At 36.5% G+C, this 22,443-nt stretch overlaps 1 protein-coding gene and 1 pseudogene across 1 annotated transcript; one reads left to right on the plus strand and one right to left on the minus strand.

Annotated features, from left to right (window-relative positions):
• Nucleotides 1-1,588: 1,588 nt before the first annotated feature.
• On the plus strand, nucleotides 1,589-15,311 carry LOC112189486 (annotated as a pseudogene).
• Nucleotides 15,312-17,817: 2,506 nt separating this feature from the next.
• Nucleotides 17,818-19,679, minus strand: LOC112189065 (mitochondrial thiamine diphosphate carrier 1; the record flags this gene model as incomplete). The annotated part of the gene is made up of 3 exons (XM_024328334.2): nucleotides 17,818-18,198; nucleotides 18,595-18,747; nucleotides 19,533-19,679. Coding segments are annotated over 3 exons (471 nt in total), but the record flags the coding sequence as incomplete, so codon positions are not given.
• Between the last annotated feature and the right edge of the window lie 2,764 nt (nucleotides 19,680-22,443).

Below are 22,443 nucleotides of genomic sequence, written 5' to 3' on the forward strand. Positions count from 1 at the left end.
CGGGTATTGGAGAAAGTCTTGTATAGGGTTACCTTAAATGTCAAATACTTGATAGGGCACACTCTAATTGTAGGGAGTCACATCTATTATCGGTTCTACTATGAAATGAAAAATTTTCTATAAATCACTCTTATTTTCTCACGTTCGGTTTAAAATTTGAGTTAACAATGCTTCCATTTCATGATTGTTATACTTTAAATCTTGTCGTGATGAGAAAGAAAATGAAATTGTCAAAATTTTCTTAAAACTCTTAGTTATCATGTAGTATACTATGGTTAATAATTTTAAATGAAGTTAAAAACATGTTTACTAAGCTGAGGAGGGCACTGCCGTAGATGGTACGTGAAGAATGTAAAAGGGTAACAATTAAAATAGAGGGTAATTAATCACCTATGGTATTCTTCAACCGAGGGAAACGTGAAAGAAGAATTACGAATAAACTAGCTATGAGGTTTGTAAAATCCTAAGATTGAAGGAACTGTTAGGTAGCAGTCTTACATTAGATGAATATGGAGTGTACGTACAAGATATCGCTTTAGCAAGGCAGACTTTCTAGCCTTATATTCCAAAGTATAGTGTAAAATTGAGTCCCTGCTTTTCTAGCTATAGAATCTATATCTGTCCAAGTTGAATTCAAGCCATCTTCGATTAGTTCAATAGTGGGCTTAAAACTGAAAGTAGCGAAAGACATAAACATTGACCAACTCCCCTAATGGTTTAGAGACTCAATTCAAAGATGGGTGAATCCAGTATGTTTGAAAACAGCAAGGGTCATGCAATTTTTGCTTTTGGTGAAACTTCATGTATACATAGAATGATTTAGGAATCAATGAATGTCCACATTGATAATATTTTAGATTGTGTATATGAACGTACTATATAATTAATTTTCTTTTCGTCACTTTTCAAGTCCTTTTAATGATTTGATTTAAATTACCTCATACATTATGGAGGAGGTTTCCTATCTAGGATTTTATGGAGTGGGCAGTTTAGATCAAGAGCATCAAGGTGAATGATGACGTTGTGGTGATCTTTCCTAAAATACATTATACATTTTCTTAATTTTTTTTTTCAAAATTAAAATACTTAGTTCATCCATCTAGTTTTCTCTCTTCGGTTGTACCATCACCACATTTTAATTGTTAACTACTTCGTTATAAAAAGTTAGGCACGCGCCAACCCTCTTGCCATTTTCTTTTTACTAGTTCTACTCTAGAAGTTCAACCTATTGAAGCCCCTTACAATACGTATAATATTTCATTTTCAATTAGTATGCTGGTTCTAAAAAGTTTTGTGAAAATTTGTTGGTTTTTGGTCAAAATTTGGTATAACAGCACAAACCTCTCTGAAAAATTACTCCCAAATCCAAACATTTCAACCCTTTTAGTTTGTTAACTAATTTTTGAAAAATCGTCAAAGTTTGGCCCAAAATTGTCAAAAATTTCAGTTCACCTTCTCCTTCCTCTGCCCATGTCATATTTTCTGCAGGACAAAATTGCCCTCTTCACTTATTACATAACACAAAATTCAAGCAGGTGGTTACAGGGATTTCAGAAACAGTATATAAAATTTATTTTTCAACAAGAATGTAACACCATAAAGGAAGCAGAGAACTGAGGCTGCAGTTATATATATAACGTTCATATTTATATATGTCTGCACGTTTCAGAAGCCTTACGGATCCAAAAAGGAATTTATTGATGATCGAAAAAAGTACACATTCTAATAATATTAACTCTGTTTCTTTGTCCCCCTCTTTAAGCTTTCTTTTGCCTCCAAAAATTCAAGACCCTTTACGGGGAAACTTAAGGTATATTAGCCATTTTCTTTGGGAGCTTTGGCTGCTGAGATTTCAATGAAGTAATCCATACACCATGCTTAGTTATCTTGTTCTATTAAATACATGTTCTTTCTGTATATTTATTTATATGAACATTAAGGAGCTTTTGTTCTGAATTTGCAGGGTGGACGAAAATGGAGAAGATGAGGAAATGGGGTTGGCTTCTGGGGTCATTAGCAGCAATGCTTCTTCTGGTTTTGTTCTTGGCTGGTCATGGAACTTACGACGAGACGACGAGCCGAGTAAGGTTGGTCATCTGCTCTCCTTCTTCTCTTGCATTCTTCCTCTGTTTCCTATGTTTCTGTCTTTCTTTTATCTCATGGTGATTGGTGAGGTAAAGCATGAGAAGAAAGAGAGAGATGGAGATAGAGAGAGAGAGGGCATTGTGTCTTTAATGGTGAAGGTGAAAATCTATGTTACTTTAGCCTGGAGTAATAATCCTGAGTTCTTTAACTGCTCGAAGAAGCAGAGTGTTAATGAGCAGAGTCCCTCTCAAACATATTTTCTTTTTCTAGAATTGGAAAGTATTATTCCAATCTTACATGGGAAGTTAGGAACATCAATTAATTACATTTACCGGTGTTTTTTTTTTTATAGATATTTGATTTTCCATGATCTTGATAACTGAGAATATAGATGCGTGCTCTGAATTTCACATATAATTTCTGGGGTGCTTTTAATTTTTACTAGGTCTTCAGGTCTTCATCAACTTATTCTGGTTCTTATTCAAGCTATCATTGCACCTATCTTTCTTGTTTTTTTCTGTCTCGTGAACCATAACTTTTAAGAGTTTGTAACTCTCTCTCTCTCTCTCTCTCTCTCTCTCTCTCTCTCTCTCTCTCTCTCTCTCTCTCTCATGTTGTGTTATTACTCCAATATTTGCATCACATAGGTTTGCTTTTGCCTTCTACTTTCATGACTCTTCCCAGAGGTCACGGTTAGTACTAACAATTCACATGACTACAGATGAATAATTGGGGGAAAAAAAAACTACAAGAAAACATGTGCTCATGAAGACATGGATGAGGGGACATTCATGCTTCTATGGTTAAGTTGATTTATAATTTAGATTGAACAATCTACAAATAACATGATATAAACGAAATTTTTCGATGTATGCAACATGCTGAATTGACTGGCTTAACTAATTATGTACTATTTTTGATTGCAGACGATCACTGAGGAGCATAACTCCTCGGCGACAACAGGGGGTCAATTTACTAACAAGGGACCCCAAGAGGGTAAACTATTATCCTGGTTTTAGTAATTTCCTTCTTCTTCTTTTTTCCAATATTAAAAAGAGCTGTCTAACTAATAAGTTAGAGCTATGTAAAAGACAGTTTTGAGTAGCATTTATGTGTTGGAATAGAACCATGAGTATTGATTAGCTATATAATTTGTGGGCTTCACTTTTTAGGTTGTTTTGGATAATGGCATTGTCAAAGTCATTTTCTCTAATCCGGGCGGATACGTTGTTGGTATACAGTACAGAGGCCTTGGCATACTTGAAATGGGGAATGAAGAAAATAATAGAGGGTAAGCCAACTACTTCCATGGTTATGGACCTTGTCCTTGACAATTGCGGATATTTGTTTGATGAAATGCTCCAAAGAGTTGAGCAAGGCAACATGAGGGTTTTTTTTTTCCCCAAGACTATTTGAAAGCATATAATGCACATCTCGTTCCAATTATTAAGAAATCCAAGTTTTTCTTTGACATATATAAAAACTTTCTGCAGGTACTGGGATGTGGTCTGGAAAAAGAATATAACTGACAAGTAAGCAATCAATTAATCCTTTTACTTCTCCACCTGAAATTAATTAAAACAATGTATTTACTTAGTTTTAGCAACAAAATTATTTACATGGTTCAAGTGCAGACTAGAAGCAACAAAATTTAGGGTTATTACCGCGAGGTCAGACCAAGCAGAAATTTCCTTCCTAAGAACATATGATGTTTCCCTTGGTAACGGCACGAACACAATTCCCTTGACAGTAGACAAAAGGTGTGGTCTCAACACTTCTGAATCTAATTGGCAACAAAATCTGTAGTGTACAGTTAATCTTAACTATACTTTTTGGTTCCAGGTACATACTGCAGCGGGGTAGTTCTGGTTTCTATGCATATGGAATATTCGAGCGCCTTGATGGGTGGCCAGCGGTACAGGATATGGATCAAATTAGAATGGTTTACAAGCTTGAACAAGCCAAGTAAGTAGAAAAAGCAAACATTATTAAGTACCCGACAATTGCTTGTGAAATGAAACTCAATCACTTGTGTTTTACATTTCTTATTATCAATGGTCAGATTTCATTATATGGCGTTATCAGACACCAGGCAAAGAAGCATGCCAACAGCAGCAGACCGTGGTCGTGGTCAGAAACTTGCGTATAAAGAAGCTTGTCTTTTGACTAATCCAAGCAATCCTGACTTTAGAGGAGAGGTAGATGACAAGTACCAGTACTCAATCGAGGACAAAGATAACAAAGTTCATGGTTGGATTAGTACTGATGAATCTGTGGGATTCTGGATGATCACACCCAGCGACGAATTTCGTACAGGAGGCCCCTTTAAGCAGGACCTCACCTCCCATGTTGGTCCAACCACCCTCTCCGTAAGTACCGAGTACACCGGTCTAGCTAGTTTCTTTCATCATGTTCCTTTGTGATTCTTATCCAAATCAGTTGCTAAATCTTAGATTTTTCTCATATGCACATTGATACAGATGTTTGTTAGTACTCATTATGCTGGGAAGGAACTTCAGATCAAATTTGAAGAAGGTGAGGCATGGAAAAAGGTTTTGGGCCTGTCTTTGTGTATCTTAATTCGGCTCCAAGCTCAAAGAATTCCATCCGTATACTCTGGAATGATGCTAAAAAGCAGGTAATAATAACAATCTTAGAGCATCTCGTTCATGTTTAATTTATCATTATGTTGAAGTTCGACTAAATTGTCCAGTATCATTTGATTTGGTGATATTAGTCTCTTCTCTATAAGTAGAAGGTTTTGAGTTCAACGTACAGACTAAATGTTTTGTACCGTCAGTTAAATCATAATAAAAAAAAAATTTGAATAGACAACTGACCCTACCCTAAAAATTCCTATTAGATGCTTAAAGAAGTCAAGAACTGGCCGTATAATTTCACTCAATCCGAGGACTTTCCTTCTTCCCATCAACGGGGATCAGTTTTGGGCCAATTACTAATACATGATCGGTATGTAACTCTAATGCTATAGACATAGTGCATTTACGCTCATATCCAAGTTCAATTTCTCAATCAAATTTATTTGATTAACACGTAAAGTAAATCTACAAATACGATAACGTTTTTTTTTTTAGATACATCAATGAGAGTTTTTTCCCAGCAAGTTCTGCTTATGTGGGATTGGCTGCACCCGGAGAAGTGGGATCATGGCAAAGGGAAAACAAGGTAATTTCTTACACCAGAATCCATTTGATAATTAATGTGCATTTTGGTTATTTGATCTTGTTTGATCATATCTAAAAGTATCAAAAGAAAAGAAGAATGAAATTCACACTCTCAAATTTGGAATCCATACTCATATTTTCCTCTTTTAGAAAGAAATTTACTCTCTCAAATATTTGTCTTCACAAAAAGACAAAATTTAAGATATTAGGTAAGAAAATATGGAGTATGAACTGTAAAATAGAATGTGGATTTCACTCCCCAAAGGAAAGGAAAAAAGTAGATTATAGTAAGCATCAAGATGGAATATATTATAAATTTTTTCTTTATTTGCTACATTGAATTTTCAGGGTTATCAATTTTGGAATCAAGCTGACGAAGAAGGTAGATTCATTATAAAAAATGTGCGACCCGGAAACTACAGTTTTTATGCATGGGTTCCTGGCATTGTTGGGGATTACAAATATGAGATTGATATTACAATTACTCCAGGTAATTACGCGATCTTTTTGACTTAACACTTTTTTTTAAGAATAAAAGAAACAAGATAGTCCTGCTACCCAAAAAACTAATTAGTAATAAACATCTGTACTTACTCCAGGGTCTAATATCAAATTGGACAATCTTACTTACGAACCTCCAAGAAATGGTCCTACTTTGTGGGAAATTGGCATCCCTGATCGCACTGCTGCCGAATTCTACGTACCAGATCCTTATCCAACTCTTTTGAACAATTTATACACCCAGAATCACACAGAAAAGTACGTTCTCATATACCTAACAATCGGTGCACTAAACTGTTTTAGTGTCAATCTATGAGCTATATTTCTCATTCTGCTACAACTAATTGCTTACTGTAAATGGACTATCACAAATAGTTTTAGGCAATACGGGTTGTGGGCACGTTATGGAGAGCGACACCCTCATAATGATCTTGTGTACAACGTAGCTATCAACAATTACCATGATGATTGGTTCTATGCTCAAGTGACCAGGTACTTGCTTTACCTATAATCTTGCAACATTGCCTTTACATCATTAGTTATGTATTATCAAGTTAGTGTAATTTACTAATATGTATCCCGCAGAAATACTGGAAATGAAACCTATGTAGGAACGACGTGGCAAATTCTATTTGAACTTCATAATGTCACAAATCCAGGAAATTATACACTCCAATTGGCATTGGCCTCAGCAAACAATGCAGAATTGCAGGTAATGTATACTTGTATTAACCAAGTATTCGATATTTAAACGTATTATATAAGTCTGACCAAATGTACTCTTTGCAATTAATACTAAAATTTCCAACTAATTATTGACATCGACTTCTAATTAGGTTCGAATTAACAACAAGAGCGATGAGCAACCTCATTTTTCATCAAAGTTAATCGGAGGGGACAATGCGATAGCAAGACATGGAATTCATGGTTTGTACTGGTTGTTTAGTGTTGAGATACCCAGCTCGCTACTAAAAGAAGGAATCAACACCGTCTATCTTACTCAAGCGAGAGGTGGTGAAACTTTCCAAGGAGTCATGTATGACTACATCAGACTAGAAGCACCTTCATCACACACTGATTCACAAGTAGTGATATAGTGATATAGATGTTTCTTACACAGAATTCGATGTACAACTCCATTATACAGTAGTTAGTCATATACAAATTAACCATATATTTCTTATATAATAAAACTGGAACCAAGAAAGAAAATATGTTCCTCGTAGTGTACTCATTTATGATCGATAAATATACAATTGTTGAAGGAATTAAAATTCTTCTTCAAAACATGATATTGTACGAGTTTTTCTATTAGAACCTCCAAATTTACTTACTTGACCTCCTATACTTTTTACACCTCCTATTAAATTTACAAATATGTTAAAGTAAAATGACAATTGGAATTGGTCTACTCATTTCATTTCATAGCCCCTTTATATAGGGAGTGAATTACAACGGAAAGATCAATTACAATAATGATATTAACTACTGATTGGTCCGTAATCCATGCTGATTGATGGTGATTTCTAATTACTTGATTCCCTCTCCGTCAATCACTTTGACGAATGCACATAATGTGTTTTTCCTTTAACACTCCCCCTTGTGCCAAGTCAAAGATGAAATGGTGCATGAGTTGTTGCCTCACTAAAAACCTTGTCAAGTAACAATAAAAACCCTGTGGGACAAAAAATACACCTTGGTCGAAGGAAAAGAGCACAACGCACCTTTTACATTTGAGGATGACATATGTGTGTTAGACCCCCCTGATGTCTACACCTCCCCCTGATCCTTACATTAATCAAGGGAGCTTGGAAAGTCTTCACATTCCTATGCTTTTCACATGTTTCTCAAATATGGCCTTAGGCAATGATTTGGTGAACAAATCTGCCACATTCTCCTCAGACCTACTTGATTCACTTGAATCTTGAGGAGAGCCTGTTGTTGTTGATTGTAGAACAACTTTGGCGATATGTGTTTTGTATTATCACCCTTAATATAACCTAGCTTCATCTGTTCGATGCAAGCTGCATTGTGTTCATAAATGCAAGCAGGCTCTTCAGTGGTAGAACTCAAACCACTAGTCCCTCGAATATGTGTAATGATAGTTCTCAACTATACACATATAGTTCTTACTCATGTAGAGCAATGATCTCTGAGTGGTTCGAGGAGGTAGCCACATGGGTTTGCTTGGTTGATCTCCAAGATATCGTTGTGTTCCCAATGGTAGATACATAACTAGTTTGGGAACGATCTTTATGTGGGTTAGAGAGGTACCCAACATCAGCAAAACCAACCAAAACGTTATTTGGTGTTTCGGTGTTGTGAGAGGCGCTTTCGCCATCAACATTTCCTTTAGGGATTGCAGTTCCATATACGGTCCCTCTTGTCTCTCTGTAGGGAAAGAACAGTCCCAAGTCAATGGTTCCTTTTAGGTATCGAAAATGTTCTTGATACCATTCCAGTGACGATGCGTTGGCGCTGAGCTAAATCTAACAAGTTCATTGAGAATGCAATGTCTGGTCGAGTACATTGGGCTAAGTACAATAATGCGCCTATTGCACTTAGATAGCGAATTTTAGCTCCCAACATCTCTTCGTCATCTTCCTTTGGACGAAATGGATGTTTCCTTGCATCTAAACTTTGACCAATCATGGGAGTGCTAGCAGGATGCGCTTTGTCCATGTTAAATTGCCTGACTTTTGGACATATGCAGACTGGTGGATTAGTATTCCACAAACTCGATGTTCGAGTTCAAGGCCTAGACAGAATCGAGTTTTCCCAAGATCCTTCATCTCAAATTCAAATTTCAAGTAGCTCGCGGTTTCTCTTATTTCATCAAGAGTACCTATTATGTTCATATCATCGACATATACAGCTACAATTGCAAATCAGGAACTTGTTTTCTTTATGAATACGCAGGGGCATACTTCATCGTTCTTATATCCTTTCCCAATCAAGTAGTCACTTAGACAGGTATACCACATCCGGCCGGATTGTTTCAATCCGTAAAGTGAGCGTTTCAACCTAATTGCAAACGCACTCCGTGGTTTAGAGCCACTTGACTTGGGTAATGTAAGGCCATCAGGCACTTTCATATATATCTCTGAATCTAGATCCCCATAGAGATACGCAGTAACCACATCTATGAGCTGCATTTCCAGTCCTTCGGAAATTACTAAGCTAACTAAGTAGCGGAACGTTATAACGTCCATTACGAGAGAGTATGTCTCCTCGTAGTTAATTCCAGGGCATTGTGAGAAACTTTGCGCCACAAGGCGAGCCTTGTACCTCAGGACTTCATTCTTCTCATTACGCTTTCTGACAAAGACTCATTTATGTCCTACTGGCTTTACACTTAATGGGGTTAGCACTACCGGACCAAATACCTGTCTCTTTGTCAGAGAATCTAATTCTGTCTTGATTGCTTCTTTCCATTTAGGCCAATCTACTCTTTGTTGACATTTTGCAACAGAGCGTGGTTCGATATCATCGTGCTCTATGATTCCTTGAGCAACAGTATATATCATCAATGTGTATGGAAGATCTTTCTATCAACTCATACGCACTCTCATAATCATCTGAGATTTCTTTGTTCTCTGGAATCATTTTTAACATCAGAGCATCCTCCAGTATTGATTCATGGACATAACTATAATCAGAGACAATCTTATGAGAGGGATTCTATACATGGGTAAAATCTTTATATGGTACCTGATATATCACGAAATGCACTTTTTGGTACCTATAAATTCTTGGGGAGTCTAGTGGTACCTGTATTATCCCTCCGTTAGCCATTTTAGTATTTCCGTCAATTATTCCGTTAAAGTATGGGTAAAATCGTAAAACACCTATTTTTCATATTTCTTTTACAAATTTTTTATTAAACTAAATTAAAATAAATTAGACTAGGTTAAAAGAAAGACCTAGAATTGAATTTAGTGAATATCTAGATTTACCTACCATCTCTATTGATTAATCCCATTAATTGTTCAAGAAAAGAGTTATCTCCAAATTAGTATATATTAACTTTTCATAAAATAAAATAAAAAACTAAACAAAAATAAAAGTACTTAAATTAATTGATCCAAGTATCCCGATAACAATGAAGAATAAATTGGGTATTATTTATCTTTTTTTTATGTGTCAAAATGTTTTTTAATTATAAATATTCAATATATTAAATTCTATAATTCTAATTATGAATGAAAAGACTATTTTACCCTTATTATTTTACTCACATGAGTGTCACATGACTGCCACGTAAGCATTTTTAACGGAATATTGGATGGAGGTACTATAAGGGCTAACGGAGGGATAATACAGGTACCACTGGACTCCCTAAAAATTTGTAGGTACCAAAAAGTGCATTTCATGATAGTTCGGGTATTATATGAGGATTTTACCCTTCTATACATTGATGATTGGTTTGTGCCTTATTCGCCCTTTTCTTCCTTGGGTGAGTGTCAATCGAACCAAGTGGCCTCCCCCTCTTCCTTGGGGAGCCACAGCCTCAACCACACCTCCACTAAGTGCGGTTGCAATGCCTCTATCTGCGGCACCGTGCCCCTTGTTGGGGACTTCTAACCTTGCAGGCACATTTGCAGCTAGTATATGTGATCTCGTCACTTTTGCGATATCAATAAACGCATCAGGCATCGAATCTGCTATGTTCTGAAGATCGATTATTCTTTTCACTTCACTTTCACTTTGTGAAGTGCGGGGATCAAAATGAGACAGAGTGGGGACAAACCACGACAATTCCTGTCGTTCCCTTGGAAAATCCTTTTTCCTATCTCCCCCTAACGACGGGAAGACTGTCTCATCAAAGTGACAGTCCGCAAATTTAGCGGTAAAGAGATAGCCTATCACGGTTTCCAAATAGCGGATAATTGTTGGGGATTCGTATCCAACATAAATACTTAATCGTCTCTGAGGACCCATTTTGGTGCGCTGTGGGGCGCAATAGGCACATATACTGCTCAACCAAATATGCGTAAATGTGAAATGTCAGGCTCATATCCAGTTACCAACTGGTACGCAGAAAATGGTTGGCTAGCTGTGGGTCTGAAATGAATAAGTAAAGCTGCGTGCAATATTGCATAACCCCAGGTAGATATAGGCAGGTTGGTGCGCATAACCAATGCCCTAGCCACCATCTGTAGCCTTTTGATGGTGGCTTCTGCGAGACCGTTTTGTGTATGCACATGGGGTACTGAATGCTCTACATCGATCCCAATAGGCATGCAATATTCATCAAATGCTTTTGATGTAAACTCTCTAGCGTTATCAAGCCTTATAGACTTGATAGGATTATCAGGGTGGTGAGCCCTTAAACGTATAATCTGTGCTAGGAGTTTGCAGCATTTCTTGTGGACAATAAAGCGACATGTGACCAGTGTGTCGAAGTATCCACCAGAACCATAAAGTACTTAAAATGGTCCACATTCTGGATGGATAGGTCCACAGATATCTCCTTGTATCCTTTGTAAGAATGGAATGTTTTATTTTATATCTTTAGCATAGGAAGGTCTCGATCCTGCTTTTGCTAAAGAGCAGGCTTTGCAAAACGAGTGATGTGCTTTTGAAATAGTCAATGAGGCATAATGGGAGTGTTAGTGCTACTGGTACTTCAGAAGGCAATGACTGCATTTGAGCAGTACTAGAACCGACACCGTGCTGTGTGAAGGATTTTTGTCCCATTTTATTTTTCACTCGAAAGAAGGGATGTCCATATGAGTTCGTTAAAATATGGATCATCATGTCATGACCGTGGTGCCCTAGGCGGTCATGCCAAAGCCTGTATGAGTCAGTGTCCCACATTTCACTGTTGGTGACAGTATAAGATTCAATGATCCGAATAGTAGTGAGGTACAGTCCACTAGATTGACTCATAAGTTTCTCTAAAATGCATTTCCTTCCACATTCATTAGAGGTAATATAAATGTATTCAGTTCCATTCTCACAATGTGTTTTTACATGATAACCGTTGGCACGAATATCTTTGAAACTTAACAAGGTTCGAATAGCTCTTGGTGCATACAGAGCGTCTTTGACTTTTAATATATCTCAGATTCTTTAGAGTATTTCTATTTTAGTAGAATGATAATCTTTTCATTCTAATAATAATTTTTTCTCTAGATGTATTGCTTTACATCTTTATATTGCAATTTCAAACCATGTAAATATGTGTAGTAAATAAATTTGAATAAATTCAGTGCTTGAGAATAAAATTCAAAATTTATTAATGAGCCAACGATAATCAAATCAAGGTCTTGTTCTAATTCATCAAACCATTATTGAAATAAACTTTAAGACCAAGTAATAGTCTAATTAAAAAAGAGGCATTATGCCTTCACAACTGTTTTTGGAAAATAGAGTAAATAAAGCAGATCAGTCAAAATCTGGGGCATCGGTTGACTGAGCAAGTTTCTTGTTGTCATTAAAGTTTGCAATTGTGAGGTTGACGTATGGGTCATGGCCTCCTTCTTCCATATAGTGAGCCTCTTGTTCTTTACACTCCCTATGCCTCTTGTAATTGGCTGCTACTCTGTTGCTTGCTTGGCAGTTCTTGTACCAATGCCCAATGACTCCACACCTATAGCATGGTTCATTGCCAACTCTATTCTGTTTGACTGAAGGGTTCTTAGGTGCCCTTTGCACCTTGTTTCCATGACCACTAGGGCCAGCACCACCATCTCTACGCCATACATTGGGAGGGCCTCCACGGCCCATATCACTACCCCCCCTTGCCACGTGGTGCATTGTTGCCACGTGGGTAGGGATCAGCACGTCTAACCCCCTTTGCATTGGGGTTCGTTCCACCTTTCACTTTGCCATAATTAGCCTCAGGAATTTTCTTTGTCCCAACAGGCCTGGCATTGTTAATCAAAAGAACCTCATTATGCCTCTCAGCCACTTGCAGTAGGTTGATCAGCTTGTTGAAGGTTATGATTCTTTTGTTATCATACTCCAGCCTATACTGGTTCGCTAGTATAATTGCTGAAGTAGGAAAAGTGGAAAGAGTCTTCTGGATCATTTCATCTTCTGTGAGTTCCTTTCCATAGAAATTTAGACATGCTTTTAGGCGCAACATATCCTTGTTGAAGTCCTTTTATAGTCAAGCAGGTGGATTTCATTCCACTGAACGGTCAGTTCTGGGAGCAATGTGTCATGAATGTTCCCAAAACTACCCTTAAGGGCATCCCACAGTTCTTTGGGTGTCTTCAACTGAAGGTATTCCCAGCGGAGGCTAGGATCAATATGTCGCCTCAGAAACATTAAGGTATTTGCTTTCACCTTGTCAGACGGTCCATTGTCTTTGGGGTCGGTAATGATGGCAGTGTAATCTCTTGCCACAAAGGAAATTTCTACATCGGAAACCCAACGGTGGTACTCAAGTCCGTCTAAGTCCAAAATGTCAAATTTAGGTCGAGTTGGATCAACCATCTACATAAACAAGAGAGAAGAAATAAATTACACAGTCATAAAAACATCCACGTGAATTATTTTCCAAACGTATGAATTAGATTTCAAGACCAAGATTCGTAATGGTCACATTTTTTTTTCGATGCTATGTGAAAATATTTTATCACAGTAAGTGTGTGTATAATGCGCATGAATTTTCATTATCATGGCAAAACACAATTTATTTATTGTATTCTAACAATAACAATAGCATATTTAATAATAAATAAAACATAGCATATAAAATAAACTACATGGCATGCTCAAATGTCACAAATATATAACAAATTATATACTACACATAATAATAGTAAGAATATATCATGCATAAAATAAAATGTAAACAATAGCATAATACGAAGCATGCGTAGGCATAATTTATATATGAGTAAAAAGAAAAACATGCTCAAAATTTCATAATAAACCATAAACAATAAATATAAAGCATGTTTAAACATAATTATATAAATAACAAGACATGCTTAAAATGATCAAAATTATCTTAACTAAACATGCTTAATAACCAAATATAATAAAGCATGAATAATGAAGTATAAAGCATGCTTAAAAATAGAAAACATAAATAAAATTCACATGCTTGATTAAAAGCATAAAAACAAAATAAAGAAAACATACTTGATTGCGAGAAAACAAAATGATCCTAGAGCACGTGCGTGTTGATGCAGGCGTGAGTAGCAATGTTTTTTTTTTTTTTTTTTTTTTTTCAGTCTAGGCCGGGTCTGCTCTTTGGGCTGGCCCCTTTACTTTGGGCCGAGTTTTTTTTTCCCTTTCTGTTTTTGTTTTTTTTTTCTGGGCCTTCTGTTCTTTGGGCCTTCTGTTTTTTTTTCTCTAGGCCGCAGGCCTTGTTTCTTCTTTTTTTTTTTTCTTCTTTGGGCCGGGTATGTTCTTTGGGTCCGGTCACAACTTTTCTTTTTTTTTTTTCTTTTTTTTTCTGTTTTTTTTTTTCCGCGTTTCTTCCTTCTTTCTTCTTCCTCGGCCTGTTCTTTTTCTTCTGATTCTCTCTCTTCTGTTTCTTAGAGATTGGGCCGAGGTTGCGCAGGGATTGAGGCTGAGACTGCTGCAAGGCTCGGTCTGGCCGGCTGCTGCAGACCGGTAGCTGTTGCTCGTGGAATCGCCTGATCGGTGCTGGGCAGGGATCGCCGGATCGGTGCTGGGCCCGGGTCTGTAGCGAGGTCTGCGTGGGCTGCTGGAGGCCGGTCTAACCTGCGAGAACGTGCGCTGTATGCCGGTAGGGAGCAGCACTGTTGTAGGCGGGGCTGGGACCACACTGGGGGTGCTACAACTGGGCTCGGTGGTGGTGGGATCTGCAGCAGTATCAGAGCAGCAGCGCTGGTGTAGGTGAGCGAATGCTGGGCAGGGCGAGGGGCTGTCGGTGCTGTGTTGGAAGTTGCAGCGCGCGGCCTGGTGGGTTGGGAAGGGTCGCCGGGGAAGAAGAGCTTTTTTTTTTTGGTTGTTGGTGGCGGCAGAAAAAGAAGAAAATAAATTAGGATTTTTTTCTTTTCGATAGAAAGAAAACTAGAAAACTAGGATTTTTTTCTATTGGCTATTTGCTCTGAGCGTGCTGATAACGTGTTAAAGTAAAATGACAATTGGAATTGGTCTACTCATTTTATTTCATAGCCCCTTTATATAGGGAGATAATTACAACGGAAAGATCAATTACAATAATGATATTAACTACTGATTGGTCCGTAATCCATGCTGATTGATGGTGATTGCTAATTACTTGATTCCCTCTCCGTCAATCACTTTGACGAAGGCACATAATGTGTTTTTCCTTTAACACAGAATTCGAAAGAGTCATGTATGACTACATCAGACTAGAAGCACCTTCATCACACACTGATTCACAAGTAGTGATATAGTGATATAGATGTTTCTTACACAGAATTCGATGTACAACTCCATTATACAGTAGTTAGTCATATAAAAATTAACCATATATTTCTTATATAATAAAACTAGAACCAAGAAAGAAAATATGTTCCTCGTAGTGTACTCATTTATGATCGATAAATACACAATTGTTGAAGGAATTAAAATTCTTCTTCAAAACATGATATTGTACGAGTTTTTCTATTAGAACCTCCAAATTTACTTACTTGACCTCCTATACTTTTTACACCTCCTATCAAATTTACAAATACTAAATTTACTCACTAAACCTCACTAAAATTCCTCAAATAACTTCACTCATATAATTTGCAAACAAACTATTATTTTTAAAATAAAAATCTTACTCATTTCTTATTTTAATTACTCTATAAATCTTAATTACATATTCATTCCTTATTCAGACAACATAAATCTCTTTTTCAATAAATAAAATTAAACACAATGTAATGAGTTTTAAAAATTAATTTTTAATCAACAAGAAAATAACATGAACTATTATGTGGTTTTTTTTTTTGAGAATATTTTTTTTCTGTTTTAGATGTGAAAAAAAAATGAAGATTAATCATTTTTTCTTTATGTTTATTTTCTTTTCTATACCTCATGATTAGTTAATTAAATATTTGTAATTTTTTTTAATTGCTAGCTCATTTTTTATTTTTTGCAAATATAATGGATAGACTTAGATTTAGGTCATAATATGATTTGTTTTGTTTTCCCTCACCAATATGCGTTCAACATTTATATCATACATTTTTATGTCACATGATCTTAATCATAGTTTTTTTTTTATGCCACTTACAAATGGGAGACTTATGCCACTAGACCAAATAGTTTTAATTCTTATTAAATATATATGAATGCTTTAATGAGTATGTAGTGAAATTGGAAAATCACTACACCAAAAATCGCATCAGACAACGGCAAAAAACCGATGTGGGATTTGGAGTCCCACCGTTGTAGAGTGAGCCGTTGTCTGATTTTTCATCAGACAACGGTGGAACACAATTGTGTGAGAAACACACAGACAACAGGTTTGTGTTATAACTGTTGTGTGATAGCTCGGCAGATGGCTCAGCAGATGCGAAGCGCAGCAGCGAATCAGTTGAGGCGCTGTCTTCGGACAACAGTGCCATTTTTAAGCTGTTGTATGTTAATCGTATCAGACAACATTTTTTAATTTTTTCTGTTGTCTGATTGAGCTTCACACTTCAGTTCTTGGACTATATCTATTGTGTGATTAACTTTGGGACAACAGAGTTCAATTAATTCTGTTGTCTGAGTATAAATCAGAAGACACTGATTCGTTAAAAACCGATGTGTGATATGATTGATTACAATGTGTTTTTGTCCCATTTTTGGTCATTCAGATAACAGGCAGTGATCATTATATCTAAACTGTTGTGTGATCATTTGAACATCCCATTCCTGAATTAGATTGTGCATTCATTTGGTCCATTTACCAAATGAACAGTACTTTATCAAATACAAACATTGCAAACTATCAAATGATTCATATAACCATCAAATGAGTAATCAAATCCATTCTATATGCCTAAAATGTTAAAATAGAGCATTTCCCAATCATTCAACATTAAAACATGAAAAGCATTCTAATACATATATGCCCTATCTACTTGAACATCAAAGGCCGATACACATATTGTTCCAAAGCATTCTGTCTTCCAATGTTGTTTGCAAAATATATAGGAAGTGCTATTGTTAGTGACAAATCAATTGATCCTGGAGTAAACAAAAGCCAACCATTAGCAATAAGATTGCATGACATCACTATCGAAATACAATGCCACGTCACTTTTACTTCAAAACATACGAAAAAGAGTTCCAAACTGAAACTCACTTGCAGAATCTCTTTCATATATCTGATGTTAGATAAGCTCGAACTTTAACTTGACATCCTATGATATAACAACATGGTGGAACACTTTGCATATCCATATCCTTCTGAATTAGTTATGTCTTGTAATTAAAATCACAAATGACTTGACAAAAAGTTGATTTGGAAAATCTTAACCTCCAAAACTATGCAACTTATCCAATACGTAGGACATTAAGAAGCATAGAGCATAAAAGGGTCATTGAGATAGCACAAGCTGCATAGTGTACTCCAAAGCAAAGCCAAATAGAAACATGATGCTGGATTTTCATTATACAATAACATAAAAGAAACCACTGAAGATGCCAAATCACTTAGGACTTTGACACCAGACCAAAGTAGGGAAAACTCACTCTTAAATCCCTTTCAATATTATGGAACTATTATGTTTCAAAGCAAGGAAAAACCTCACAGAAATCCATAATTTTTTATTGTTATTTTGCAACTAGGAAAGCTTAACCAAACATAATATAAATCAGCCATATGACCAACTTTTGGCAATGCAAGTGATCATACAGTGCAAAGGAACCCGGTGCCATGCCATCCTTCAAAGTAATTAATGTACACTATTAAAATACTTTACAAAGTGGATAGGACATAATTTCAGTAAGGAAGAATCACTGAACACCATCAAGCATAAAAACTCGATGTGTGGATGCGAACCAAGCCACATCAGCTTGCCACAAATGTCACTGCACCAGCAGGAGCAGCTTTGACCGTTGATGGGACTATTCCCTTATAAAGACCAGCCCAGCCTTCTTTCTTGCTGTAGGCACCGTGCTCTACTCGAGCCCCATATCTTGGGTGCCTCTGTAGTCCTTCAATCTACAACAACCCAAAAAAAATGAAGTTTTATATATCTATTTTCATTGCATTATCATTCACATATAAAGCATATTAAATCAAATCTTCTTCCCTTATACTCTTAGCGAAAAATCTCTGTACAGCACTAATTCCAGATGAATGATAGTAGTACAGAGTTCAGGATGTCAAAAGATCTACCTGGAATCTTTTCTTGACCACATCAAATGGATGACAGACAAAATTGGCACATGTCCCAGCAGCAAGACCACAGAGGAAAAGCTGAAAGCTTGTGAGACTATTATCTGTACTGTATAAGTCTGCACTAGACGATCTAAACTGGTTCAACATCTACAATGAACACAAAGAATATTATGAGGTCTGATTTGACTTCCTCTTGTCAAATTGTTTGTACAAAACACAAGAAACAACATATTGCAACATAATCTCCTCAATCTAAGAAAACCCGCTTCACAAAACAAAGAGGACTCTTGTTTTACAATTCACTAATAAAGTATTTTCATTCACAGGTCAAACATAGTGGGTTGGTGTTACAACTAGACACTAAGTATTTCCATGCAAACAGCTATTTATTGAGCTCAATTATAAACCTTCAACAGCAAAAAAAAAAATAATAATAAAAGAGAGAATAAAAGAAAAGGAAAAAAACAACAGATTCCTCAATTGAAATGACTTGTCACATCAAAGGATGGTGCGATACAAAAAGCAAAATTATGATAATCTTACCATGGTCCAGCGCTTAAATGTGTCATAGGTACCAAATTGCAAGCCTGCATAAGGAACAATCTCAACCAGTGTTGGTGACAATCCAGCATACAATCCTCTAAATCCACGAGTTTTAACTATATCGACAAATGCAGACCTCATAGTTGGATACACCTATTGAAGGAAAATATCAGTAAGGCCCCCTATTGTGTCAAAGAACTCATGAAAAAATTGGTGCTTTATAGATGCAAATTATGAAGACGACAATAGCCTTAAAAAAAGTGATATGAATTTACATATATACTTTATTGGCTTGACCATTTTAAATGTATACGTTACATATCCAATTGTTAATTTGCAATTGCAATTATACAATCTATTCCCAATCTTATTTATTTCAAAAATAATACCACACACAAACTCCCAAAGGAACCTCAAAAGAAAACTAGAAAAGGACCAGCTAAAGACTGGTAACTAAGCGTGTGCTACCCAAGCCCTGAAAGACATCACATGTCTGCCAGAGGCTCACCTTTTATTGTAAGAAGTGTGCCGAAGGTCTCGGTCAACCATTTCTTTACGCAATCAAAATAAAGTCATGCACCAGAATCTGATTTCAGGCTGACTCCAACTAACCAAAGTTGTGCACAGCACTCTCATGAGCTTGCCATGCCAAAGAACTCAAGTATAATTTGCAACCTTGGATCATTTGACAATATTACCACCGTATACAAGAGCAATAAACAATGCTCAATCTTAAGCAATCCCTAAACCCTAAAGTAAATCTCATTTCAGGTGACATGCATAACGTCACATTATTAAGACTTGCAGGACATAGCAATATATAGTGATGAAAACAATAAAATGAAAAAATTAATGCATGTTACTAATATTCTATTTGTTAGGTTAACCATGTAAAGCTAATACGATTGTTAGGACAATGCATGTACTAAGTTCTATACCTTAGGTTCCCCCTGTGAAGCTAGCAAGGTTCTTAGAAGATCAAACGGGTATGATCCGACAGTAGCCGCACAACCTGCTAATGCTCCACTGATGTAGGACAAGTAAGGACTTAAATGAACATGATCCTCTGCACCACAAAATAAAGATCAGTAACTATAAGAAAAGGGGAAACATAGAACACAACCATATTCACATTAAGTGATAATAGCTTTCAAAGCTCCAAAGCACATATGCGAACTAGAACCAGACATAGAGGAATCTCTAGCAGTAAAATTATCAGTACAAATGCAGATAAACATAACAAACAACCAACATTTTTTATCTACTCAAGCATTACATCCTGACATCTAGCTTACAACCCAACTTGCCTAAGTACAAAAACATGACTGCAGACCAATTTAAAAGAAAAATCTTGAAAATAAACAGTGTAAAAACCAAATCTTTTCAATCTTTTCAATCACAACTTTATCAGAGCAAACTACAAAGAAAAAACTGGGGTGTTTTTTTTTTATTGCAATTAATAATGTAATAAGAAAATTTATCAAACCCTTGGATCTAGCATATAGGACGAGAACCAAAGCACCTATGTCCAGCTACTCTTGACTGGGACATCCAAAACTGATTAAACATGAGAGTTAACAAAGTCATATTTGTACTTCTTCCAGAATAGAAGTGACACATATATATACAATAAATTATTTTCATTTGAGGCTTGCCAATGGAATCCTGGTTGAAACAGAAACGTAGCACATATGCATAAACAAATCTGAAAAAATGAAGGTTGAACAGAAAAAGCATATGAAATTTAATGACAGATTGAAAGAAGTGGAAAGAGCATTGTTGTAGGGTCTTACCAGATTTTCCTTCTGATAAATAATGGTTTCAGTAGCAAGCATCTCAGAGTAGAGCTAGGCATGCTTGGATATGAAGCGGGCCAAAGTCCTGTAATGAACATCAGACCATTCCATCATAGGAGCCACACTGCAGACCAAAACATCATATCAAACTTCCATAATACAAGTAGACACAGAGAGATCGAATTGGAACCTGAACCAAGGAGGAAGAGAGATATGAAGCATTGACCATACCTAAATCACCAATATTCGATGTTTACAGGTGACAACTTCCCAATTTTGGGCACCTAGCTCCTGTAAGGCAATTATAAGAAACCCTAACATGTAATCATGAATCATAATTAAATTAAACACTAAACGATTCCTAAAAACTAAGTGTAAAATCAGAACCCTAACTCAGACATATCCTCCAAGGCAAAGAGAGAAATAGAACTATACCACATCATTCGTCCTCCTCAGCAATGAACTCCCAATCCGCATCACTCATATTGATCGAATCAAAGACCCGAGTGGTATCTCAAACCAGAAACGGCATGCCGTATGGGAAATTCAAGAGGCAAATCTCAGTCTTCTGGAATTGAAACCCGACGAGGCAAGGGGACTGCGATCAAGCTCTCGTCCATGAGAAGGAGACGATTTCTAACTACTTCCTCCCATTCATCTTCCTCTCTTCACTAACTACTTCTTCGGTTATTTGTAGAGGCTAAACCTACAAATTAGGAATTGTGTTGGAGTGCAGTGGAGGACGAGGGGGTCGCAAATAAGTTGGAGAGTTCCGATGGTTGAAGAAATTCTGGGGTCGAGAGTTGAGGGGTTGATGATTAGGGATCAGGGATGCAGGTTTCAGTAGAGAGATCGATGGTGAAATCCACTGGGCACTTCGATTGGATGCCCGATTTGTATTTGAGTCTGACACGGAGGTTGGTTGTGGATGAAGATGATGGTACTTGTCTTTCGGGGAGAGAAGAAGACTGATGAAATTGTGCTTTGGTGTTGGGAATAAATGAAGTGGGAGACAAACGCACCTATTGTTGACTATTTTTATTTTGTATTCATGTATCAGACAACACATAACATTCATTATATTGTCTGATTTCGCACACATTAAATTTGAGTTGTGCCAGCAAGGAGGGAAAGTTCCTGCCATGTGTAAGCAACGTTCAATTTGGGAGCGGGGGAATGAGTGGCATATGGAGACACATTGAAACCTCTAATATATCTTCCTTGATCATACAACACAAGAATAAAAACTATTGTATGACAATTTGCAAGCTACTCTCATACAACAGATATAACTATACTGTTGTATGATGTAGTACCAATTTGGAGCCAAATTTGAGTCAATCTAGGAGGGAAATCTGCCGCTATTTTTTTTATGATTCACACAACGGATTATTCTTGTAACCGTTGTGCAATGACCTTCTAAAAAAAATTTCAGAATTTTAACCACCTTATACAACGTTAGTTTAGTAAACATGTTGTGTGATTAACTTTTCTTCATCACACAAAGCATTTTTATTTTTCGTTGTGCAAAAAGTGTTGTGTGTTAACATTTTTGGTGTAGTGAATGAAAATAATAAAGAATGCAATCTAATATTATTGAATTGGAAAGTGTAGAGAAAAATCAGTATAATATTTTTCGGGTTGTCCTTGATAGTTTATGGTAGACTATCAAGGTTCTAAAAATCGCTAGGCGCTAGTCGGGTGGTGGCCAAGGTACTAGCGCCCAGGCCCTTAGGTGGACGCCTAGTCGGCGCCTAGGCGGTTTTAATTTTTTTTAAATAAAATTATATTATACAAATAAGAATATGAAAAGTAATAAAATTAATTGAGGTTTCATGGTATTGGTAATGATATTCTCAACAACAAAAAATGATCTTGGTAATGAGAATTTGAGACCTGGTCAAAAGCTATTAAATATTCAATCGTAACCTTTGATTAATGGTCATAAGAAACAAAAGAGGAGACATATTGACCGTAGAATTGGGAACAACTAGGCCAAGACCTTTTCACTGACACCATAAACAAAAAATATTCTCATTGATTCCCTCTCTCT

This window comes from Rosa chinensis, chromosome 2 (genome assembly GCF_002994745.2).
Source record: "Rosa chinensis cultivar Old Blush chromosome 2, RchiOBHm-V2, whole genome shotgun sequence".
NCBI lineage: Eukaryota > Viridiplantae > Streptophyta > Magnoliopsida > Rosales > Rosaceae > Rosa > Rosa chinensis.